This window comes from Lissotriton helveticus, chromosome 7 (genome assembly GCF_964261635.1).
Source record: "Lissotriton helveticus chromosome 7, aLisHel1.1, whole genome shotgun sequence".
Taxonomy (NCBI): domain Eukaryota; kingdom Metazoa; phylum Chordata; class Amphibia; order Caudata; family Salamandridae; genus Lissotriton; species Lissotriton helveticus.
This window is the reverse complement of record NC_136068.1, coordinates 1043391712-1043418034: the sequence shown is the minus strand read 5'-3', so window position 1 is coordinate 1043418034 and position 26323 is coordinate 1043391712. Positions and strand designations below refer to the sequence as shown.

General features: G+C 47.6%; 1 protein-coding gene across 1 annotated transcript in view; it reads right to left on the bottom strand.

Moving 5' to 3' along the window:
• Positions 1–24470, bottom strand: part of SYNGR2 (synaptogyrin 2) — a 187896-nt gene extending 163426 nt beyond the window's left edge. Inside the window, exon 1 of the mRNA XM_078653868.1 lies at positions 24245–24470. Within this exon, the coding sequence (XP_078509994.1) occupies positions 24245–24364 (120 nt within the window). The 5' untranslated portion in view covers positions 24365–24470. The remainder of the gene's footprint in view (positions 1–24244) is intronic.
• Positions 24471–26323: the final 1853 nt, after the last annotated feature.

Below are 26323 nucleotides of genomic sequence, written 5' to 3'. Positions count from 1 at the left end.
CGAGGCCGGGCACCTACGTGCTATGAGATGGCAGTGGAATCACTGATGCTGATCACTGATCGGGTTTGTGAGGAGCCGGCCAGGACTTAGATACTGTAGGAAGATACTGTAAGAAGACGCTGCTGGCAGTCGTGACTGGCACCCACGCAAAAGGAGGACGTTTGCACGATTACATACACCCCTTGGCCACCTGGCCACCTGAGGGGGCAGGAGCGGAGTCCAAAGGTAATGGCTACTGGAATGTGGATGAGCAAGGTGCAGTACCGAACAGTGACTGTTAGCCTGATAGCCTGTTAGGTGTTAGCTGAGGTGTGCTGCTCTTGTCGCTCTTGTAGATCGTGGAAGTAGAACTCCTCCTGGGTTGTTAGTGCTACCTGTGTTTATGTGGAACACTGGCTACAGACTTATGGTAGAGTAGAGAGCACACAGAGAAAGTGCGTAGGCGCTGAGACTGAGCGCTATTTAGCAAAAGGGTTATGCTTCTCAATTAGGTTAGGGGTGAGTTTTCCTCACATTAGGTGAGACGTTCGGCAATGAAGCAATGAGGCGGGCCTTGATGCTCACTTGATAGGCAGCACTGGCAGCACTGGCACGTGGCACGAGTAGTCACTTCCAATTATGGTGTGGCAGATGGGGCTGCACAGATCCACATGAATTTCACTTGGATGGTGGACTCGGCAATGGATGGGCTTAAGATGGGCATAGGAGCTCACCGTGAGTCGAGGCGCTGATTTTTCGCGGGGGTCGGCGCCGCCGCCATTTTGGGGTCAGGCACGTCGAGCCAGTCGATGTCTGCCGGGATGCCTAGCTGTCAACCTCCAACATCAGCAGTACTTGAGGGGTGGATCTCGTTATTGAGGCGCTTCCTCTGACCCTGGTGGGCGTCTGCTGGTAGTAGGAGCGCTGTGTGCGCTCGTGGGGTCAGGCGATGCAGCTGCGACCGGGCGCCGCCATTTTAGGCGCAGTCCGGGTCGGAGTGTGCACTGCCGGCAAAGTCCAGAAAGGACGGTAAAGCCGGTTCCCAGGCCGATTTCAGCTCATCGGAGGATGCAGCAAGGGACCCAGTGCCGGTACCTTAGTTCTGGGGCGAGTTGCGGCTCTGGAAGCAGTGGTGGTTCAGGACTCGCTCTCCCTTCCCGCGGAGCACTCGGTTCAGGCGGCCATTCCTCCTGCCGTCCAAGCCACGCCCGTCATGGTGCAAATTATGACCGAAAACATGCCATGCCAAAGTCACTGCCTGTAAAATATGTAAATGGGTATGCCCAGACGTGGGTCCCTTGCTCACTACGCCACTGGAGTCAAGCTATCCTGGCTGAAGACGGCTGATAGCCAGAAACCGGTCCTAGGATGCTTGATTCCGGTACAGGGAAGACATGGCTCGGCAGTTCGGGCTGGACTGTTCCCATGAGGCACAGGGTCAAGACTGATTTGCATATGGCCACGTCTGAACTGGGGTGGCTTGGTGAGCAAAATAACGATGGATTAAACCCAGATCTGTGACTGGGGGTGAATGTTTTGCCATTGTGCAACATTCCGTCCATCATCTTGTGTGTTTTGCTGTAAAATATGTAATTCACCCCTACAGCAGGCCTTGTAGCCCTAAGACAGGGTGCATTATATTACATGTGAGGGAATATCTGCATGAGCAGGTATGCCCCTGTGCTGTCTAGTTCAATTGCTAAATGGTACAAGTGAACAGGCAGCCATCTTAAGCAGCTGTACTGGGCACCGGTCAGCACGAGTTCCCCAGCTACATGAGTACTTTACTGAAACCTATGGTGTTTGGAATCAAACACCTTGTCTTAATACATCTATACTGTAGCCAGTAATAGATTTATTATGACATGCACCCAAAGGACACCTGACAGGTACACCCCGAAAAACCTACCAGTGTCTAGTGTGCTGGCATCATCCAGCCTGCCACCACAGAAGTTTCTGACCCACCGCAGGTGAGAGCCCATGTTCTGAGACCAGAAACAATGCCTGCTCCAGAAGGTGTTCACACCTCCTCTAGCAGAATGGCTAGTGAATCTGCAAGGCCAGGAGCTTTAAAGTCCCTGAAGACTTTGATATAAGACGCCTGCTTCCCCCAGACCTGAGAGATGCCACCCCATGCCCTGAGGCCTAATTGTAGCGAATTGGGAAATTCGCTACACAAGTAGTCGTGTTGCACTACAGGCCGGTCACACCTCTAAGGTGGATTACCTAATATGCCCCACGAAAAAGGGTTCCACCATCTTGTTTTTGGTGGAATTAGGAACTCTGGGAGAGGGCTATGTCCACTCCCCATTGGAAGAAGTCATAAAGGGGGGTGTAGTGACCCCAAGGGTAAGTAGCCCATTGCTGCTAGCCTTCACTTTCCTTAATGCCCCTAAATTTAGTATTTAGATGCCCCCCTGACACCAGGAACTCAGATTAGCCCGACTAAAGAAGAAGGACAAAGAAGAGCAAAAACAGGTGATGGACAGAATGCAGAACAATGTCATACATTCACCCCAGTACAGAGATCTGGGACAAAGAAGAGACAAAGAATGTGAAATCTGTTGACTAGCTGTGGACTTTGTGCCAAGCCCTGCCTGCCTGCTCATGTTCCGACAACTGAAAAGACCCAACTAATCCTGCAGCTGTGCATCTTCCCAAAGCCTTGGACTGCTGCCAGCACTTCGCCAACCAGCCAGCATATCTCGTGAAGTGGAGGAGCCACTTCCTTGCAGCCACGGACTGAAACATCTGGTTCACCGATCTGCTGACAACAGGGTCAACCAACGTAGTGGCCACTCAGGAAGAGGTTACAGAGCTGCAGGAGGTCAGATCCGTCTCAACCACCAATTTAGGAGACAGTAGGACCCCAGGAACCGCCCTGCATGAATAGCCGGGGAACCATAGCCCTTGCAGCAGCCAAGGCATGTTCAATGTCCAGCCCGGACACAAACACCACCAAGACAGACCTACCAACATGGAACGTCAGCATCAGAGAGGCCATCTTCAAGAGTGGTCCTGTTTTGTCCCCATCTTCAAGTCGACCAAAAAAAGTGAGAGCCTTCAAACCATGCGTCCCACTGGAAAAAAACTACTTCCGAGCCCCACAGCCCGTGTCAGAGCCTACCAAAGGTGCACCCGTGGCCCGAAGTCCCTCAAGAATGGGGCCCCCCTTTGGGTTCCAACAGACTTGTCCCCACTTGTAGCATTTTTTTGTTACAGGTTTCTCTGTAGACTTCAGCAGTAGTAATCGAAGCTACCCTTGCGATCAGCACGTTTGCCCCTGGACACACCTGGTCAGGTAAACCAAAACTGCTGGTGGTTCTAAGAACCTTGGCCCCCTACTTAACTTAAGCCCAGAAGAACAACCCTGTAACTCGATTGCAAATACCTCTATGCAGTGTATATTTCTCTCATAGGATAACATTACCAATTTCAAGGCTCATGGTTCAAATCTGACCGCTGTATTTTCTGTGTTTCTGAAAATCTCTAACTCAAGAAGTACTTACTCAATCTCTTATATCTTGGGGTCTAAATTAATATAAAAATTAATGTCATTTTTAGGTCTCGGCTAGCGTAGGCTGCGCACATGCGCAGTCTCACTGGCGAGATTTAATGAGATAGAAAGAATATCACTAGCGAGGTTAAGCTCAGCTTCTCTTCTCCATTGGCTGGCCTCCTAAACGGTGGCCAGCCATTGGAGAAGAGGCCCTAGTGACATTCTCCTGTCTCGCTAAGCCCCGTCCTTTTCAGACTGGCTGACTTGACTTCCTGCTGGCGTAAAAGTTTTCTTATCTTCTTTATGGGGCCAACAGATGGTCCCATAAAGAAGTTTAGAAAGCTTTTACACCAGCAGAAGTCAGGCGCTTGTTCCAAGCTCTTGTTTTTCAAACCTACTACACTGTGCGCGCAATGTAAAGGTGACGTTTTTACTAATCTTAGAATACAAAGGTTCCCAATTTATCAGAAGGATAAACTAGTAAATGTAGCACACAAAAGATACTCTAGAGCTCTCTGGAACACATATCAAGAGCTCTCTTATTACAAAATTGTAATACCAATGATACTAAAAAGGAACAAAGGATATGACAAGAATTAAACCAATGGTGACAAGACTGTCACAAAATATTGTAAAAAATCTCATACATATTTATTCCATACATTTATCGTGAAAACAATTTGTCATGTGCATGAGACGCAAAGTTAACACAAAGAATAAAAACCAGTATCAAAGTAGTGTATGAAGAGCTAAAACAAGAAGCAGTTGACGCAGTGTTTCGTTTTTTTGAAGTTAAAAACACCTTTTTCAGGATAGTTCTTTAGTTTAGCACAATTATTGAGATGTTTATTCTCCTGGTTAGGTCTTTGAAGGTACCATGGACCATGAGTGGATATATGGGTCCTATTTGTCAATGATAAATTGCCTTGAATTACGGCTGGGAGAGATATACGGATATTCAGAGGAGCCACCGTTAATAAATTCTGGATTATGGCCTCGAAGCTAGGTATGGCCCAAGGAAGGCAAAAAATGAATTGTGGTGCCTCTAATGCAGTATTGATCCTGCTTGTTATACTGGCTGCATGTGCAAGGGGGATGTCCTCCCAGGCCCTTCATTCATCAAAGAATAATCTATGTAGATTTATCAGGCCTCCCTTCTCCGACTGATCCCTAGTGGCGTCTGACGTTAATGGTCCCAGCGTATGGTTTTTACGAAGGAATCTTATCTAAACACAAACATAACCCGAGGCAAAACCATTCGAAATTTTGAACAGTGAGTAAATTACATGCATTCGCGGTTTTGTGGACGTGTGACAGGAACGAGCAGCCGGAGCATGTCCAATCCGTTTTCGTTTCACGATACATTCTTCTGGGTACCTTGGGGGCACCCACACACCTTCGGCCTGCGGGGGGACAGCTGTGCGAGCAGCCAGCAGCGTGGCTTCGAGCTGAGGTCATCCAGTCAGCACTGGCTGCGAGCAGCCAGGGCCGGCGCTAGGCATGGGCAGTGTGGGCAGCTGCCCAGGGCCTCGCGCTCAGGGGGCCTCGCACCCCTGTGAAAGGTCACACTTCCACAGCCCACCACAGGGCCCGCTGCCTCATCTGATTACATTACGAGTGGGGGAAGGTACAACCAGAATGGGGGACGGCACAACAGCTGGGCCAGCAATTATGCTGGCTCACAATGTCAGGGGCAGGGCAGCGCCTCGGTTAAGTACCGGCCATTATCGGCGCTGTTTGTGCATTTTGTATCTAGGCAACAGAAGGCCCCTTTGGTTCCAGCACAAGCCGGACACAGGTAAAAGGAGGTGGGTGAGGGGAGGAGGGAGCAGCCAGATCAACTGGCTTTTGTTAACCTTCGAATCTTGATAGGGCAGTGTCTCGCATCTTCATTGAATAAAGCTAAAGTTTGGTAATGATAATGCCTGTGACATACAGTGATCGATACATTCTTCCTAGCTCGATAAATTAAAAGCATTTAATTCATTTATGCAGAAACACTATCTGACTCGTACGGATCTGACACAGGGAGGCAGTATTACATACAAAACATACAAATATTTACTGTTCTTGTTGCCATCTAAGCTAGGTACAGCTACCACTTTATTTTCTGCCCACTATTGAAGAACACCCCTTCAACTGAGGTTTTTTTTGTTGTTTTTTTTTGTGTACTCTGATGAGCTCTCAACAGGGTCTTGGGAAGTGCCTTGTTACTGTTTGAAGGCCCATGGGAGGGGGCCCCCCTAGCAAGGCCTTCAAGCAGTGGATCGAGCTGCAAGGTCATAGTGTGGGGGCCCCCTTCCCTGGGCCTTGTAGCCTTCGGTGTCTGTTTCAGAAAGCGCAGCAGGAGTGTAAGTTTTAAGCAGGACTCATTCATATATTGGTGATACATTCGGCAAGTCAGTGAAGGTGGCAATGTATGCCTCTATTGAGCCTGTCCTGGACTACAATATGGTTATCATCTTTGTCATGGCAGTGGGCACCGTAGCCATCGGTGGCTATTGGGCAGGAAGCAGAGACGTGAAAAAGTAAGTGAAGCAAAATCAGTTGCCGTGGAAACAACATTCATAAGTTACTAGTAGAACGTAACAGCACCTTGCCGTTTAAGTATAGTGGACCTTTTAAAACAGTGCTCTACGCTTTAAATTTTGAACTGGGGCTTGCTTTAACATCCTTGGCTACCATGCTCATTCTCCGCCCACAACAGTTTTCAGCTGTGCCAGAGGTTAATACCTAACTTTTCAGCATTATTATATGTATCTTTTGGTGACAAACATCCCCGTGATTCAAATACGTGTTCAGAAATATCCAAATTGATCTTTAGCGCTTCAACATCAACCGTATAGTTTTAGAATGTAAATATTTTATTTTTTACTAGATAGTTCGAACACCTTACGCCCCAGGTCTGATGCCTTGGAGATAAGTATCATACATGCCAATATTTTAGGATAGGGATGTGGGAGATTTAAAATAAAAAGTCGGGAGAATGAAAATTCCTCATTGACTTCTATTGTAGAAAATGCAATTTCAGGCGGGAGACGGCTAAAATAAAGCGAAAAATCGGTAGTCTCCCGCCTGAATCTGGTCTATTGGCATGTATGAAGTCTGCATCTGGATGCTCTCCCATGATTGTGTTGTTTTAGAGCTGGAATTTCGTTGACACAGGCCAAATATACAATGGAGTGTCTCAGTTAAATTTAGTGATCTTTGAATCCCTGGAACTGACCAGGGTAGTACTGTCTTCTTGACTCCACATGTTTTCATGTAAAAACACACCACTGTGACTGGGTTTGCGTATTATGGGTTATAAAAACAAGCATTGGCATAGCCAATAGGTCTTGCTTTTGGGACCTTCCAAGTATTTACTTATGCAGCACAATATCTTTGGTGCCACCACATCAACTGTTGCATGGCTAAACACTTATAAGGTCCCAAAGGCGAGACCTATTGGCTATGCCAATGCTTGGTGTGGTTGTGTGTGTGTGGTTGTGTATGTGTGTGTGGTGTGTGTGTGTGTTGTGTGTGTGTGGTTGTGTGTGTGTGGTTCTGTGTGTGGTTGTGGTTGTGTGTGTGGTTGTGTGTGTGGATGTGTGTGTGGGTGTGTGTGTGGGTGTGTGTGGTTGTGTGTCTGTGTGGTTGTGTGTGTGGTTGTGTGTGTGTGTGGTTGTGTGTGTGTGTGTGTGGTTGTGTGTGTGTGGTTGTGTGTGTGTGTGAGTGGTTGTGTGTGTGTGTGGTTGTGTGTGTGTGCGGTTGTGTGTGTGTGGTTGTGTGTGTGTGGTTGTGTGTGTGTGTGTGTGGTTGTGTGTGTGTGTGGTTGTGTGTGTGTGTGGTTGTGTGTGTGTGTGGTTGTGTGTTTGTGGGGTTGTGTGTGTGTGGTTGTTTGATTGCAATATTTCCTTTTATCTGGATATTTGCTCACCTGCTTTCCATCCCCTCTACTTTTTGTCCATGTTACTGATATCCACATTAGTTAGCTTCAGTGATGCCAAATAAGATCAATAGTACTGTGATGTTACTTTCTGTGATGTCACTTCTTGTGACGCAATATTCAATTAGGGGGGCCTCACATCTTCCCTTTCGCCCGGGGCCTCAGAAGGCCTAGGACCGGCCCTGCGAGCAGCCACGAGTCGCCTGCGAGACAGAGCGCCAAAAACGCTTCGGCCCCCGCCTCCCTCCCTCAAGCTTTCACTTTTCCTAGAAACAAAAGAAATTCCGCGCTCCATGTAAGAGGTAAGAGGCAAGCGATGGCGAATGCATGTCAACAAACGCTTGTTCCGAGCGCTTGTTACTTCCTGTATGGGAGAATTGAAAGCTTCCACCGCGCTGCTCCCCATCCCCGTGCAGCCACTGAGGCTCTGAGAATGGACTGAGCCTCCTCGTGCTCCGGGTGCCTCTCAATATGTGCCTCTCAATATGCGCCTCCCCGGGACCTGGGCAGCGCGGTCTGCATGAGGAGCCACCGGTGGCTGGGAAGAAGCCCCTCTTCTGCGCCTCCTTCCCGGGCGCCCCATGTTCGGAGATTCCTGCAAGTGAGCAGCCCTCACTGTACTGCGCCAGGTCCAGCCCCGCAGGGGCTGGTTTCCGGCAGAAGGGGTAGAAGGCCGGCAGATCCAGGTAGCGTTTATGGCCGGCTTCAGCAAACTCACGCTTTGGGGAAAGGGCGCTCAGTTGAATGTAACAGTGATTTGTGGATTTAGTAATAGCCTGGCGGCGAAATCCCGGAAAGAAGTCGGGGAGGGTGTGGTCTGGCTGCGGTTGACGATGTGCGCCGACGTCCATTCAGGCAAAGCAAGCTATAGCTCTTGGTTGCTCACAGTTCATGCTTCTGAGGGGTCAGTGGTTGGGAGTGTTGGATTTGTTGGAGATGGTGTTTTTTACAGACTCCCACGCCGGCTCCTTCGTGGGGTCTTCGGTTTAGTTTCTGCTCTGGGCAGTCCCGTTTAAGTTTCGGAGCTTTACTACGGTCAACCGAACTTCTGTAGTCAAGATCGTTCTCAGAAGTAAAGAGACCCACCAACCACAATGGCTTTTGTAGGGGACCCCTGCTGCTGTACCGCACAGTCTGGTTGACGTGTACTTTTAAGACCACTTATTGAAAGCAAACTCCATGCTCTGTTGTGTGTGATGTATCATTAGAGGGCTGAATGTGGAGGGGGCGTGGATTCAATGGGTGCAGTAGCACCGGGGGCCACTGAGCCCTTATTTCCGTGGTTGATAATTCATACAGAGGCTAGAGGGGACATTCTTTCCTGTCAATGGGGACCTGACACAGCGGCTACGCTACCGTGATTGTTGCTGTCCCCTCTCTCTCCCCAGGGTGTTGCGTTTGCTGCTGCCCCTCGCTCCACTGGGTGCTGTGCTTGCCCCTCTCTTCACCCGGGGTGCCCAGTATACCAGGCCGTCCCGCGCGCCCGGACTAATATAACCTCTCCGTGATGCCCTTTGGTAAACGCATGCATAGACAGTGGCGGCCTGTAGATTACAGGGCTGAATACCGAGGCAGCTCTTACACCAGCCTTTAAATTACATGTCTGCGGGTAGCGCCACAGGTCCAGACTGCTCCTGTGGGAGGAGAGTGAGCTTGGAGAGGCGACTGCCTTTGGCTCAGAGCTCCCCACGCACAGAACCAATATCGGGGCTCGCCCCTCACACAACCTAAGCCGAGCGTGCTGATGGCGCTAGCCTGCTCAAAGAAACTAGGACGTGCTGATTAATAAAAGAGCAATTTGAATCGAAGAACGAGCTCTTAATGTGTGTTCTTTTCAGTTAAGGCCAGCATGCCAGTAAAGACATTTTTAATAAAATCATGGATAGAATTCTACATATTTGCATAATAAAACGTCGTTGTTGCATCCCTCAAGCGCAAGCCATGATCGGCCGTAAATGTTCATTTAAAGAGAACACTGTTGGCTTTAAAAAGAGTAAGAAATCCGAGCTGTCAAACTTTCAGTGGCGCCTTGACAGCACGCGCCTGACAGGACTCCGGTGTACCTGCCCACCCCCAGTCCACGCGCAGTCTAGGCACCCGCTGCCGTCTGCTTCATGTTGCCCTTGACAGGCGGATGACAGTACACGCTGCTGTCCAGATGCATTCAGGGAACACAGATATTTTTGATAAATGAGGGGCAGCTGTCTGTCAGTGGCACATTGCGCCGGGATGGCGAGGCAGGAGGGCAGAGCGCCCAGTTATTCCCACAATATATTACGGCATTTTGGGGAATATATATTCCATCTCTTAAAGGCATCTCGGCATCAAACGTTTATGAGCTGTGCTCTCAACGGTATTCCAATCCTATTAATCACGGAGGCCGACCCCTGGAGCTGAATGCGGACTGGCATGCTAATGAGAGGGAGGGCGTTTAAAGGGAAATCTTCACCGCTGGCTCTGTGGCATGGAAAAAGCGTTAACCTTGTGTTGGCAGAGAACCGGTGGGAAAAAAAACTGCCACACGGTTTGAATCGAGCATGCATGGTAGCTGCTGCTCTCTGGCATAGCTGTGGGGTTGTCGTGCAGTGTCCTTGCATCTTGGTTGCATCACGCGGGCCAGGGTGATGCTGTTGTTTCTGGCACTAGGGTTCGCGAGCTGGAACGTGACCCAACTCCCCCCCCCCCCCCCCCCCCCCATCTAAAATATCTCAGATTGGGAGTAAATAACTGTGCTGACGTCATCGGCAAACCGGTGTGCATGCCGAGTTTGATTTTGTAGACATACTTACACCCGGTTCAGGCTTCATGGACCCCCAAGCCGGGGTTCTGGGGTGCGACAAATACGTCCTCTACATCACCTGCCCTGCACCTACATCCTAAATAAGTATGACCAAGGGGAATCGGCGTTCAAACTGGTGGTTTAAACAAAGATTGCAGCAGGCACCTGGGCGGCCGAGCTCTCCTGCCGCCATTTCAATCCTGAAGTGTCTCCGTGCGTGATAGTAGGAAGGGGGGGGTGTGGGGGAAGCCTGAGAGGGGCAGTGTCCGCTGTGGTAGGTAATCTACTTTTCAATCTGTTATTTGCTTTCCAAGTTATAAATCGTGGCCTGCAAGTTCTCCAATACAAGTAAAACCAAACATTGTTAAAGCCAGGCTCTGTGTGGCTCTGTGTAGCTGTGTGTGTATGTGTGTGTGTGTGTGTGCGTGTGCGTGTGTGTTTTTATGTGTGTGGCTCTGTGACTCTTTACTACTCACCCTCTACTACTCACTCTCTACTACTCACTCTCTACTACTCACTCTCTACTACTCACTCTCTACTACTCACTCTCTACTACTCACTCTCTACTACTCACTCTCTACTACTCACTCTAGTCCTCTCTACAACTCACTACTACTAACTCTCTATTAATCACGACTACTCTCTAGTACTCACACTACTACTCCTCTACTACGCACTCTCTACTACTCACTATTACTCACTCTACTACTAGGTCTCGCATTAGCGAGAGATTAAGCTATTGGCATTGTTAATGACAATGCCATTTATTTATCTGTTTTCAAAACCAACACATAAATAACAATGTAAATGCTTGTTTATAATTGTCTCGGATTTCCTTAGAGTGCATGTCTCATTTTGACTGTGTCTGCAACAAATGGCACATACTCCCCTCTGATAACCTAAGGCTGCTCTACCACACTACCACAAATAGAGCACCTTGTGACTGTTAAAGCAAGCACCTGTACACTAGTAAGGGATACCTTGACTTTTGGGAAAGTGTACCTTATTTTGGTACACTAAACAGAGAGCCAACTTCCTACACTTCCCACTTGCAATGGTGAATGGCTGCACTTTTTGGGCTTGTGTATGTCACTACCAGGAAAAATTACCAGTCCCAGATATATCAGATGACTAGACATCAAGGGGAATCCAGGGTGGTATGCCTTGTCTGGGTCCCATTATTTTTTCTTACCCACAATGCCTTACATACCTCAAACTCTGCTTCATAGAGCAGGAAATACAGTGGCCAAAAGCCAGAAAACCATAAAAGTATACAGTATTACATTGACCCTACACCACCCCCTCCCCAGTGAACAGGATTTGGTGGCCTTGGGCACTAGGGACCTCCAATACTGTGGTTCATTAAACCGAGCCAAAACTGCGAGAGCCTGAAAAGGAGGACAATGAAGCCCACCCACCACCCTTATGAGCAAAAGACAAAAGGAAGCCCTTTTATTATTGGCTCCCTCGCTACTGCTAGGCACTGCAACTTGAAAAAGGTAATACATATATTGATCAGCATGGCTAATGGCCCTACAGGGAGGCATGTAAATGGCTACAATTCAAAGCCCCTGCTAATACTAATTTGCATAGCCCTTCTACAGTATTATGGCCTCTTCAGGACACTAATAACAAGCATTGGCATAGCCAATAGGTCTCGCCTTTGGTACCTTATAAGTGTTTAGTTATCCAGCACAATATCCTTGGTGCAACATCATCAAGTGTTAAATGGTTAAACACTTATAAGGTCGCAAACGCAAGACCAATTGGAGCGCCGTGATTAGAAGCCTGGGGCGCGGCGCAGGATGTGGGTCGTGGAAATTGCAGCCGCAATTCCCCCCCCTCCTTTGCGCTGCCAGGTCACGTGATCCTCGCACTCTGCATCTCAATGAGTGATTGATTCTCACACATGTCAGACATTGCCCAAGGGCACGCATCTCCTGGGGTTTTCTTCTCACTACTATCTGGTGATTGGTTATTGCGCTTATCACCCCTAGCGCCTTACCTGCTCCTGCTGCCCCAGCGGCGAGCTGCTCATTACTGGACTAGGGGACTCTGTAATTACTGCCAATGGGCCCAGGTGAGTGGTCATTCCTAAGGCTTAGGGGTCCTTTAGCGTTTGTTGGGTGGGTACATGGTCAGAGGTCTGGTGGAGACCGTTGGGTGGGTGGGTGCAGGGTTATGGGACTGGTGGAGAGCGTTGGGTGGGTGGGTGGAGGGTCAGGGTCCTGGTGGAGAGAGTTGGGTGGGTGGGTGCAGGGTTAGGGTCCAGGTGGAAAGTGTTGGGTGGGTGGGTGCAGGGTCAGGGGCCTGGTTGAGACCATTGGGTCGATGGGTGCAGGGGCCTGGTGGAGACCGTTGGGTCGGTGGGTGCAGGGTCAGGGGCCTGGTGGAGACCGTTGGGTCGGTGGGTGCAGGGTCAGGTGGCTGGGGTCAGGGGCCTGGTGGAGAGCGTTGGGTGGGTGAGTGCAGGGTCAGAGGCCTGGTGGAGAGCGTTGGGTGGGTGGGTGCAGGGTCAGAGGCCTGGTGGAGAGCGTTGGGTGGGTGCATGGTCAGGGGCCTGGTTGAGAGCGTTGGGTGGGTGCATGGTCAGGGGCCTGGTTGAGAGCGTTGGGTGGGTGGGTGGATTCGGAGGGTCAGGGTCCTGGTGGAGAGAGTTGGGTGGGTGGGTGGAGGGTCAGGGTCCTGGTGGAGAGGGTTGGGTGGGTGGGTGCAGGGTGAGAGGCCTGGTGGAGAGCGTTGGGTGGGTGGGTGCAGGGTGAGAGGTCTGGTGGAGAGCGTTGGGTGGGTGGGTGAAGGGTGAGAGGCCTGGTGGAGAGCGTTGGGTCGGTGGGTGCAGGGTCCTGGTGGAGAGCGTTGGGTGGGTGCAGGGTTAGGGGCCTGGTGGCGAGCGTTGGGTGGGTGGGTGGGTGGGTGCAGGGTCAGAGGCCTGGTGTGGAGCGTTGGGTGGGTACAGGGTCAGAGGCCTGGTGGAGAGCGTTGGGTGGGCGTCTTATGCCCTAATGCAGCCGCACTCTGCCAGCTTCTGTCTTTGCCTCACTCCTCGTTGAGGGGTCGTCATTCAGGACTACTGCATGTTGGAGAGTGTGGTGTGATGTCTTTCAGTTTCGTGTTCCTGCTCTGCTCCCTCGAGGGCACCCTTGTGCGGCCTCGTCGTCCTACATATATGTTCCTGGGCGATGGCTTCATAAATCCCTCCCAGTCTCCACTGTTTCATGTAGGCACACTGCGCACCGCGGACCACACACAGCTTCATATATAGCGCTGTATAAAGCGCCTACTGGTTATACGTCTTCAGAGGCTGTTTATGAATTTATGATGGTGTGAAAAGCCACTTGCACCGTGCTCTTTGTAATTTTACTACGTCATCTGATTCAATGCTCCCCAAAAGCAGCACAAGGCCCCCAACGAGGTACTTTTTCTGCAGTTTTATACAGCGCAGACTCCACCCGAAGGCATCAGAGCACTTTACATTAGCACCAGTTGCGTTACAGACGGACACATTCATTTTTAGGCACGGGGTCCATCATGCTTTTGAAAGGTACCACTGTTCCAGGTGGCAGCCCCCTCCATTGGGTGGGAAGGGTGCAAGGGGGTGGCCGAGAAGGGTGCAAGGCATAGGGGAGAAGGGTGCAACAGGGAGAAGGGTGCAACAGGGAGAAGGGTGCAACGGCAGAGGGGAGAAGGGGGAGAAGGGTGCAACGGCAGAGGGGGAGAAGGGGGAGAAGGGTGCAACGGCAGAGGGGGAGAAGGGTGCAACGGGGAGAAGGGTGCAACGGGGAGAAGGGTGCAACGGGGAGAAGGGTGCAACGGGGAGAGGGGAGAAGGGTGCAAGCCAGAGGGGAGAAGGGTGCAAGCCAGAGGGGAGAAGGGTGCAAGCCAGAGGGGAGAAGGGTGCAAGCCAGAGGGGAGAAGGGTGCAAGCCAGAGGGGAGAAGGGTGCAAGGCAGAGGGGAGAAGGGTGCAAGGCAGAGGGGAGAAGGGTGCAAGGCAGAAAAGGGTGCAAGGCTGAGGTTGAGTGGGGTACAAGGGGGAGCAGGGTGCAAGGCAGAAAAGGGTGCAAGGCTGAGGTTGAGTAGGGTACAAGGGGGAGCAGGGTGCAAGGGGGAGGGGGAAAAGGGTGCAAGGGGGAGGGGGAGAAGGGTGCTAGGGGAGGGGGAGTAGGGTGCAAGGTAGAGAAGGGTGCACTGCAGAGGGGAGAATGGTGCAAGGGGGAGGGGGAGAAGGGTGCAAGGGGGAGGGGGAGAAGGGTGCAAGGGGGAGGGGGAGAAGGGGGAGGGGGAGGGGGAGAAGGGTGCAAGGGGGAGGGGGAGAAGGGTGCACGGCAGAGGGGAGAAGGGTGCACGGCAGAGGGGAGAAGGGTGCACGGCAGAGGGGAGAAGGGTGTAAGGCAGAGGGGGAGAAGGGTGCACGGCAGAGGGGGAGAAGGGTGCACGGCAGAGGGGGAGAAGAGTGCACGGCAGAGGGGGAGAAGGGTGCACGGCAGAGGGGGAGAAGGGTGCACGGCAGAGGGGGAGAAGGGTGCACGGCAGAGGGGGAGAAGGGTGCACGGCAGAGGGGGAGAAGGGTGCACGGCAGAGGGGGAGAAGGGTGCACGGCAGAGGGGGAGAAGGGTGCACGGCAGAGGGGGAGAAGGGTGCACGGCAGAGGGGGAGAAGGGTGCAAGGCACAGGGGGAGAAGGGTGCAAGGCAGAGGGGGAGGGGGAGAAGGGTGCAAGGCAGAGGGGGAGGGGAGAAGGGTGCAAGGCAGAGGGGGAGGGGGAGAAGGGTGCAAGGCAGAGGGGGAGAAGGGTGCAAGGCAGAGGAGGAGAAGGGTGCAAGGCAGAGGAGGAGAAGGGTGCAAGGCAGAGGGGGAGAAGGGTGCAAGGCAGAGGGGGAGAAGGGTGCAAGGCAGAGGGGGAGAAGGGTGCAAGGCAGAGGGGGAGAAGGGTGCAAGGCAGAGGGGAGAAGGGTGCAATGGGGAGGGGAGAAGGGTGCAAGGCAGAAGGGAGAAGGGTGCAAAGCAGAGGGAAGAAGGGTGCAAAGCAGAGGGGAGAAGGGTGCAAGGGGGATTGAGATGAAGTTAAAAATGTGCCTCCCCCCGGAAACATTTCTGCTGACGTCCATGATCAGAGCCCACCCCAAGTAAACTTCTTGTAATGCCACAGAGCTCCTTGAGCCTTTCTCTAGCCTGGTTACTTTTAGTGGTGAGTGCTTTATACTACTCTATGATGGTGTTGTATGCATTGAGATGTACTTTATAAGATCTTGGTGATTGCAAATAAAGTTTTATGATTGTGATGGCTACTCTCTGAATCCTTCATCACGTCTAGGCTTGATTCTTCATGTAGACCAGTGGTTCCCAAAGGGGGCGCCGCGGCACCCTGGTGCGCGGGTAAAAAAATAGTGGGGAGCCACGGCCAACTGCCAATTAGGTCAGGGGAGCCACGGGTCAAAAAAGTTTGGGAACCACTGGGCTATGCCAATGCTTGTTTCAGGAGCTCCGGCTAGTTCTCAAACAAGTCTTAAATTTGTGTCATAGTAAAGATTTTGGAGGACCCATGATAGAAATATTTGGAGCATCATTTGGAATAACTTTGAACTTTACTACCGATTTTATACTAACTCAAGCCTATTATGCCGAACAATATTGAGAGGTTGCGATAGGGAAATAGAAGCGAGATAAAAGGTTCTCTTTTCGAGAGCCCTGTTGGAAAAACGAGACCCTGCATATTGTCTACTTGCTCCATGCCTTAAAAAACAGATGCTGTGTCACACGGCTGGCAAACGCTCAGAGCATACAACTGTTTACAGACTTAATTATCATTTGATGTTATCTGTAGGGAAATATGCAAATGCTGCAGATACCTCTTAAAACATATAACTTAAGGCACACTAAAACAACATGACCTGGGTACTGAAATATTATCAGGTGTGTATGCATCATTAGTAATTGTACAGTCTGGTTTCTTGAATGGTCTTTTCTTCCTGGACGTGTACCAAAGCACAGCCATAATGTTTTGTTTTTGGAAGGGGGGGAGGGGTCAGTCCGCGGGCTCCCATACCATTGATGCAAATCACACTGTAGCTGCTGCACTAATCGTGTTTCCTGAACCTACGTCACCTGCATAAACAGAGTATTACATATGTAATGCGTGAAGCCGAATATAACTCAAAAAACCCTAAAGTATAACTGTGGCTGCCTGGCCGCGTACATGAACAGCGCTGCCACCCCTGAGCTCAAAAAACAATAAGGTCATTCACGTTCTTAAGTAATATTTCACTTTAGTAAAGTACTTAAACGGTAACCATCGATGGTGGCAGAGAAAGCAGTTGGGTCTGGAAGTGATGTGACCGTGATCTCAACTGCTGCGTGCCCTTTCGTGTCGCTCCTACACGAATTAGGCAGAGTCTTAAATGAAACTTCTTTCTGCGGATAAACGGTCTATGTTACGGGGATGGGGCAAAACGATGGACATGAAAAACAGGGAGGGGGCGAGGAAAAAGGGGTGAAAGCAAGAGACAGATGGAAAGAGAAAGATAAAAGTAGAGCGGGAAAGCAAGTAAAAGAGTAATAAAGAAGGGGGAGAGAAAGTGGAAGCAGGGAAGAAAAGATGGGGTGAACGACAGACAGGAAGAGCAAAGGAAGGGAAGACAAAGTAAGAGAGAAAGTGGGGCAAAAGGAATTAAGTACTAGTATGAGGAGACAAAATGAACAAGCAGGCTGCAGCGGGAAAGCGAGGCGGAGGGGTGCACCCGCGAGTGGTGCGCGCGTGCTGGGGAGAGCAGTCTGCTTTTTCAAAGCACATACTCGTGCTTGTGGTGCGCCGCTGCGCACTCCCGCAAGGCGTATGCCGCCACAAGCATGAGTATGTGCTTTGAAAAAGAGCTGCACGGCGACTAAAGGTCAGGTCTCCTATGCAGCGCATATGCGAGACCTAAAAACAGAACATGATCAGTAACCTCAGATTACTGGGTAGAAAAACCCACCTCGTGCCCCGATGCACACTTTTTTAATGCATCAAATACAAACATTGATATGATGAATTCTCTCTGATCACTAAGCAGCTGATGGCAGCCAGACTTTATCATATAAATAGGAGTAGAGATCTGCAAGACTTTGCGAGTGATGCACATTTGCACACCGTCTACAACTAAGCTATAGCTTTGATGGAATGCTATTTTAGCGCAATACATATGGGGTAATAGGACAATATTTTTATAGCCACACAAAAAGAGCTTCCCTGTGTCCCCAGGCCCTGTTCTATGGGGGTGGGGGCTGGGTCGGCCAGGCCCTCCCAAGAGAAACCTCTGTCCTACCCAAATCCTTTCACAAGTGGAAATGCCTCATTTTGCTTGTTTTTGTAAACAATGCAGCCTGAGGTCCAAATCTCGGCCGAATATGCAAAACACTGGGGAATCTTTGGGTGATACGTGCCTTAAGAAACATGTGAAATCAACAGGTGAAAAGCAGTAATATCACATCCCTCCAGAAAGCATAAATGTACAGCAGGGGATTCGGAGACCCTCCCTCTATTACAGAAGGAACAGCAACTTCCCATCATAATGTAGTTAAGTGATGTAACAGAAAGAATCTGCTAAAGATGACCAAGAGAAGTAAATGAAAACGTGCATACATTTAGAACATATGCCTTAGTAAAAATATTTTTTCCTAAGTTGTTGCAGTATGTGAAAAATAAAGGATAAGTGAAGGAAAGAAATAGTACCTCCTTATGTCGAGTGAACAACATTAGATCCTAATTTTAAAGCTAGGGAATGGGGAGAAGAACTGGGACAAGGCATTTAAGCAAAACTACCCCTTTAGCCGATAATCAAGGAAGCATTGTTAGGATAGGGTTAAAATGATACTTCAGTCTAGCACCACTCAGTAGCTGGTCAGTGACAGTTTGTAGGCGCTCAGCCTTCTTTAATGTTTCTGGCAGTTCTAGGTAGATGGCATCTCCATTGTACAGCTATGGCTGGACTAAGGCTTTAACTACAGGGTTGTGGTACCCTGGTGCAATACAGTGGAGGATTTTGTACTGTACTTGACTACCTTGGATTTCTGCTTTTCTAGGAAAAGCCCCAAATCTAAACGAATACCCAAAATCCAGACTTTAGCTAAAGGAGTGGGGGCCCATATGTCAGATTCCATTTATCACTGTCGATTTTGTGTGACCTGCATTTACATTTTTAATGGATTCTATTTGATAAATAAGAGAGGCCATCCATTGCTGCATGCGGATTATGACATTAATTAACTCCTCCTGCAGGCAACCAAATGTGGAAGTGGTTGCCTGTGTAGCGGCTACTTGGGATTTCATCAGCATAGATGAAAAACCTGTACTTCTTTAGCATATAGGAAAGAGGCTTTCGGTAATATGTAAAATTAAAAAGAGAGCAGACCCCGGGGCACTCCATATTTACCCTGACTTGGCACTGATTTGAAAGCAAAAAAACCTGTCTGGTTGTACTTTGTCTAAAATAAGTGGAGCTGTTCTTCGGAAAGATGATCAAGGCTAACATCCTTCAATATGGAAAGGAACAGTGATTGGTCAGTGGTATGTAAGGCTGCAAAAATGTTCAAAAGGACCTTAGCCCCTTCTAAACCAATGTCCATCAGCCTCTGGAGATTATACAATGCTGAACTCAATACCAGATCTGTGCTATGAACAATTCTGACACCCACCGGCTTAAAGATACTGTAAAATGATTGGCCGCGAAAAGCATGTTAACTGTGTGAATACCATTTTTCCCAAATGTTTCCAATATATGGGAACTGGAATACGGTACAGAAGCTAGCATGGTCCTCTACTGAAAAGAAGGTTTTTGGGACTGTGCCTTCAAGATCATGCGTTATCTCCTTTACGGTCTTCGAGCACGCCCATCGTTTTTCATTTGTTCTTTGGAGTGCTGTTCAGCAATCCTTGATTTACAGTGGTGCATTGGTTGTATTTGTCCCTCTTTCTGGGGTCTGGTTCCCTCCCATGGCGACTGGCCCCATTAAATGTATTTGTTCCCTTCTATCTAAGTTACCTTCAGCGCACAATTTTTTATTTTGGTCACTGCAAGTCTTTTCTGAAAGTTTTGTTTGTAAACAAGCTCAGCTGACAGACTTTTCTTTTTCCAATCGCATCCTAACTGGAGCTACCGCACCCTCACATCCCCCCCAACAAGGTTTTCTTGTGTTTACGTAATTTATGTGCTTTTTTTCATAATTTGCATAGTGGAACTCCACCCAAGGTATCGGATTGCTTTACAAGAGCACCATTTGCATTACACACATTTACTCAAACAAAAAATGTTGAGCAGCCCACCGATACTCGAACAGTTGTAGCCCTAGCAGCAAAGTCGACCGCTCTAGTCTTAAACCACATCCTCTCCCCTCTAGATCATCATTTAAGATGGCTAGCACTCCCTCAGAATGCACAATTAGGCATTCAAAAGCAGAGACGGATATCTTGTATTCTAATGCTGCAAACGAGAATTCAGCTCTGCTGAGACACAAAAGTGGACTGTAATGTTTGGGCTCTTGGGGTCCAGTCACATTAACCGACAGATGCACATTGCACCAAGCCAACATTCCCTAAACTAGTTCAGAATCGTTCTAAGGGAATGGCTGATTGCTGAATGTATCCTCCCCGACAGCAGTGATTGATGGCTTAACCCACGTGGCAAGGACGGCTTCTTTCAGGCAGTATGTAGCCCGGGACAGTGCAAGTATCTGCTCTTAGGCATTGCAGCATGCTTAGTTGCCTCAGTAACTGTCGAGCTGCTCCTGAATGGGTACTTTACCTATGCTACACTTCTAGCAGGCGTTTCTTACCCTACAGCATTTCCAACAGTTATGCACTACAATGCTTTTTCCATCTGTCTTTTTAATCGGCTTTTGCCATAGCTTCCAAAAATGGCACCTTTCTCATAAGGTAATCGTTTACAATTTGCTATAAAGTCAATGCTTTGATGGTGGTCAAGTCATGCTTCTTGTTGATTTACTGTTGGTAGCACAAAGAAACACTGTCAGGCTGGGGCACGGCGAAAGAATGTGTTAAATGCCCCTTAGACTTAAACAGTGCCCAACACTTACACTTCATGTCGTTTAAACAGTTCTTCACTGTGTTCCCCCACCCTTATTTTTTTTAAATTTTGTAGCAGCACCACGCATGATGGAAGGAAGTGAAGCGGTTCACCAAAACTTAAGTTTAGATGCTGCTTGAAGTGCATCCATTTGCTTTATTAGTGCAGAAATACATGGTTTTTGACCATTGCTTATTTCCACTCTAACTGGACAATACCTCGATTTAGTAATTGATTAAACAGGCTGACTATACTTGAAATGAGGAGCAGAACCACAATTTGTCTCATTATAGAAGCTAGGTACATATTCGTCGGGGTGCTCGAGAGACCCTGTAGGTGAGAGAATGTTAACTATTTGTCTGGCAGAAGTCTTTGCACGGTGAGCGAGTTTGTTTTAGTTTTTCTCCAAGACAGAGGAAAGTGAAACAGTGGTAGTAAGGAAGGCTTCCTCCTCAGTGTAGCATCCAATGTTAGCAATCTTGGTGGAAAGGCAAAATAACAGATTGTTTCACAAAGCTTGCCAAGCCACAAATTGGTTATCATGTGCTAGAGAGGACAACAATTTTACAATAACCCTGCAGATCTTTTTTGATGTATTTGTTACTAGTATAATGTGGATGAAATAGTAGCTCTGTTCATCCAAAATAATTTGTTGTCTATATGAGACTATTGCCATGGTATAAAGTTACTTTACCTCATCAGTGTAATAGGAGTGCAGTTTACATTCTGCTCTCCAGACTTTAAGTTAACAGATGTGTTAGTGAAGTGTAAACCAAGGGTTGTTCTTGTGAAGAAGATTTTTGATATAGCTGCTGAACTTAATAGGTAATGTCTTTTAAAAGTAATTTGTTAGATTTTGATTAAAAGCGGATAAATCACAATTTAGGTCATTTTGATTGACCATAATTGGATTAGAGGCAAAGATAAATGTAATTAATTCATTTGTTTCATGGATAGAGAAGCATTTTCAACATCTGTCTCGTCATGATCTTCCTTCTACTGCTTTTCATTGTTTTATATGTTTCGAGAGTGAAAAGGACTCAGTGGTGATCTGGCTGTGGGAACAATATGTAGGATCTATGCTGCACTATAGGCCAGAAGTGGCAAAAATTGCATTGACATGTCCTAAAAGATGAGTGGGTTCACTATTCATTATCATTATATTGTAAACCTTGAGCAATGGTCGACACTAACGAGGGTTTGTTGATCAAAGTTTAAGTCATTCAGAACAATAGAACAACCATTATTGAGGGTGAAACGTCCTAAACCTTCATTATTGGAAGAGGAGATAAATCAAAACATTATGAAAGAGGGAGGAGGCAATAAAATATAAGCAAATTTACTGTTATGTATTCAATTTTGCATTTGAAAGCAAGAGCTTCTCCTTAAAATGCTCTGATTTTTTTGTTGTTTATGCCAAACCTGTCTCTGGGTTTATTAGCATGGGCAACTATCAAGATCTACTGCTGGTAATAGATCATACAGTGTGTGATATGAATTTCTCTGTACATAAGTCCCGGTTAGGCAAGAGAGGTCAAGAGGAGATTCACAGATCAGAAAACTGAAGCCAACATTCCACCGCTGAAATGACATTACATAACATTGCCTTCAGATTACACGTGAAAGACGACATATCACATGGAATAATTAGGCGGTCATTAGGATGAGACTTTATACAGAGGAACATCGAGGTATGAATTTGCATATGTTAGAAAACTTTTGAAAGCATAAGAAAGAACATAATAGAAGGAAAATGTAAATCTTTGGTGCTGTAAATAGCACGGGAAATATACATCACCAGAGGGATTCCTGATCAAGTATATAACTTGATTGGGTGACATATCAGTGCGTGAGTGGGCGAGAAGAGTAAGATTCTGCACAGCTCGGAGAATCAAGGAAAAAAAGAGTTTGCACTGATTGAGCATTTCACAAAACGAAATTGTAAGAAATAATGGTAATGAGAGCTAACGTAAATCACTTTTGGGACCACAAACAGGTGGAGGAATCTACCACCTAATTTGTTTGCCCCTTTACCAAATTTGATTTCCCAACAGTCGGGTGTCTCAACAGAATGCAGCACCACAGCCGTGACTGAACGGACACTGCTTATTCCACACATTGAGGGCTGGAGCATAACACAATTAGTGAAGCAGCATACACCCAATACAGCAGCACAAAAAAAGGGAAATTCTACACAGTGAATGGAGCACCCAACAGTCAGGTGGAAAAAAGTTTGCTTGGGTAAGCTTTTCAAACAAAACAAATGTCAGAACTACAGCAAAACGAGAGGTACCCTCAAATCACTTTTAAGACAAAAGCATGGGGCAACTTGTCATCCACCCATTTCATTTGATCTTTTAACAATTTGATTTCTCAACAGCCAGGTCTCAAAGGTCTGGGGCGCCACAGTCGTCACTAAACAGTCACCACTGCCTTGATACACTGGGAGTGAGACCATGACGTGATAGGAGGCACACACCTAATATTGGAAACACAGAGGGGCAGATTTACAAGCCCCGTAACGCCACATTTGTGCCACCGTTGCGTCACTTTTGTGACGCAGCAGCGGCACAAAGCGAGCGCCATGCTGCGATGTATTTACAATGTGACACATCTGGGAGATGCGTCACGTAAAGCCCTGCGCCACATGTGGGCGTTCCGGCACGGGGGTGGGGGGTTCCGGCGCAGGAACGCCTCGGAAAAGTGGCTGAGTGAAATCTACAAGATTTCACTTAGTCACTTTTACGGCCATGCTGCGTCAAAACCCTACGCATGCTTGAAGCAGGCTTAAGGATTGACGCGGCATAGGGGCAACCCGAGCCTTGCTGGAGCTGCGTCTGCCTTTCCGCCAGGGGATGCGACATGCATCAGCCCATCCGTGCACCACGGTCCGCCGCATTATAAATGCAGTGCATCAGTGGTGGCGCACTGGTGGTTTGGCGTGGACCAACTGTTCTGGAGCATCCCAGCTGATTAGCAGAGATGCACCAGAAGTTGTAAATCTGCCCCAGAGAATGGGAAGAATGCTTACGGTCAGGGAAACGATCACCTGACTAACAGAGAGGAAAGGTATAAAGTCAGCATTTTGGGCATTCCTGCATTCTTTTTCTTTGCCCATCCATGCTTCCTCATGACCCCAGTTCTAGAATCCTGGAACTGGACCTGTGTCACACTGTCCAAAGGACAGCAAGATGGAATTTTAGCAGGCCAGAGAGATGCAAGTGATCAAAGACCAGGCTACCCAGAACAAGGAGCAGAGATGTCTTATTTTGGAATAAATTGCTTGCTAAAGAGAAGATGATGGACTGAGCATTGAAACTTTTCAGGCACTCAACCCCAAGTGACTCTTAGATCTGGGTTAAATCTATCATTGTTCTTCTGCTCACTTCGCTACCCCAGTTCAGACCCCAACATATCAGCCTTGACCCTGTTCCTCATGAGAAGAATCCAGCCCCGACCGATTTCATCAGAAAGGTTAGCTTGAATTCAGTCAGTTATATGTGTGACCAGCTATCAATCTAGTAACAGTCTCGGTGGTTATCAGAAAGGGAGAAACAGTATTTTGAAATGATCTTGTTGAGACATCTCTTCCTGCGCAAAGTGAAGTCACTGCCCCACTATCTATGCTAAACCCTTACTTGTTCAGAGCAAATTATGTATTTAAGTAACCTGGCTCCCAAAATTGCCCTTCTTGATCAGTGCAACTCAAAGGGATGCTGACTGAGCCTCCTGCAAAAGTCCTTCCACGGCTGTGCAAGCATACCGCTCCCAGGTGCATGGCCACGCAAAGCTAATAAAAAGCGTAGCATGCTCGAGACAGCGCTTAACCCCACCCTCTGCTCTACAAGTTGTTTCTAACTTCGGATCATGACAGGAAAGTGAAAGTGCAATTGAAAGTACATTTTCTAACTGTGTCAGCAGAGAAGACTACAGCTCTAAATGTCTAAAGCTTTCCGGTTTCGCTCTCAACCGTAGCACGATTGCCTTTGCTCATGGTTCCTCACCGCGCTAATGATTCGGGTCACAGTCTGTGGCTGCCGCAGGAACCTCTCGAGGTCGAAGCTGCCGCCAGAACTAGGAGCTCCATAAGCCCCTCTGGCCGCCCCGCTTCCGCCGTCTTCCATCAGCCCGAAAACGTGTACCGACCTGGCCGCCGCCTCAACTGTCAACCGCTTCACCTGGAGCGACCAGAATGCAGCCAATCGACTCTTGCTACGTCATGCGACACGCGCATCACGGGACTTGGGGCCAACCAGAGTCACGGGATTTTGGGCTAACCACTACACCGGCAATTTAGGAAACCCGGAAAACAAAAACGTAGCGTCATCTCTACGAACCCCCAATCGATTTAAAATCGAATCTTTTAACTAGGCAATTAACTTCTGTTCTGCTTTATCAAACCACAAATGAATTTAGCATGCGTCTTAAAAACTCCGTCAAGTATACTAGACTTGTTTACGCTTCGATAGTCGCGAAGTCTCAAATAAGCGGCCATGTTTGGGTCAGGCACAAACTCGCCATATCGTCGGCCCACAGGTGGCCAAGAAACAACTTTACGTGCACCTGAGTAGTCCTAGGCCCTAGGGCGATGTTTGAAGAGATTTGAGCATTGTCACATCAAACGTTGTAATGTTTTCGTATGTAGACGAAGTTATACCACACATCTTTAGAACAAAACAAGTGTTTCTCTCTAACTCCCGTTCCACAAAGAACAGGAACAAGGAAAGTGGCTGCAGTAGCGGCAGGTTCTAACGTTACCGATGTAAAAGGCACAATGCCCGTTTCAATGCAAATTATTATTTTGTGTACTAAATGTGTTTTAGGCGATACCGTCATATAATTCTACAGTTAAGTTAATAAATAAAATAAAAGTACAAGCGGGAGCCATTGTATTTTAGGAGTGATTAATGAAAACACAAATGATGGACCAGCGCTGGATCACAATTCTTCTTCTTAAAAAAAAAAAAGAAAACATTGAAAAAGGTAAAGTAAGACTATAATTATTATACTTATTTATTTACATATTTTTTGGCACATTATCTTCATAATTACTACAACATGAATGGAGAAAACAGTACAGCCTCCACTTCAAATACTAATTCCAGCATTACTTTAAGTGATCCAAAGGAATTCTTAGTTAATCCAGGAGAACCAATTATTAAATGGCAAGACTGGAAAGAATATTTTTTGAATTATATAGCTACATTAGAGGATAATGGCAGTATTATGTCTCCTGAAAGGAAGAAAATAATTTTAATGCACTGTTTAGGACCTGAAGGGTTGAGAGTATATCTACAAATGCAAAAAACTGAAGCAAGTGGTGATTTAGACGTTTTCAATGTGCTATTTCTGATCTAGATAATCATTATTCACCAATTGTATGTGTCGCTGTCTCCAGACGCACTTTTTACAAATGTAAACAAAACGTCAATGAGTCTGTTGAAGACTATGTATCTGCTTTGAAAATTCTAACCATTAAATGTAAGTTTGGTTCTTTACATGACGATATGATCAGAGAGCAAATAGTCATGTGTACAAAGAACAAGAATATTCAGGACAAGTTATGGATAGAAGGTGATGCATGTCTCAAAGATATAATAACCTTAGTTAGAAAAGCAGAACTGTCAGAAAGGTGTGCTAAAGCAATTTCTCTTTCTAGTGATCCTGTAACTGTGAACAAAATTAATGATACTAAAAAATATAAAAGTTATAATTATAAACAGTCCAAACCATACCAAAATTGGAAACCACAACAACATTATTCTTTCAAGAGAGAGGAAAACACAGCTCAATTTTTTCGTGTGCTGCAGATGTGGCAGTACATCACACACAGCGAGGTTTGATAAATGTCCTGCCAAGTCATCTAAGTGTTCAGTGTGTGGACTGGTTGGTCATTTTTCTAAATTATGCAGAAGAAAGTCTCAAAAGAAACCAAGAGTAAGCTGTGTAACCAACAATGACTCTGATTTATCTGATAATGATGAAGAAAATTACTCTTTTGAAAATTTAAACATCTCAGGTGATTCATCGAGACATGTTGTAGTAAACATCACTGACGGTGACAACAACAAACCTTTATGTAT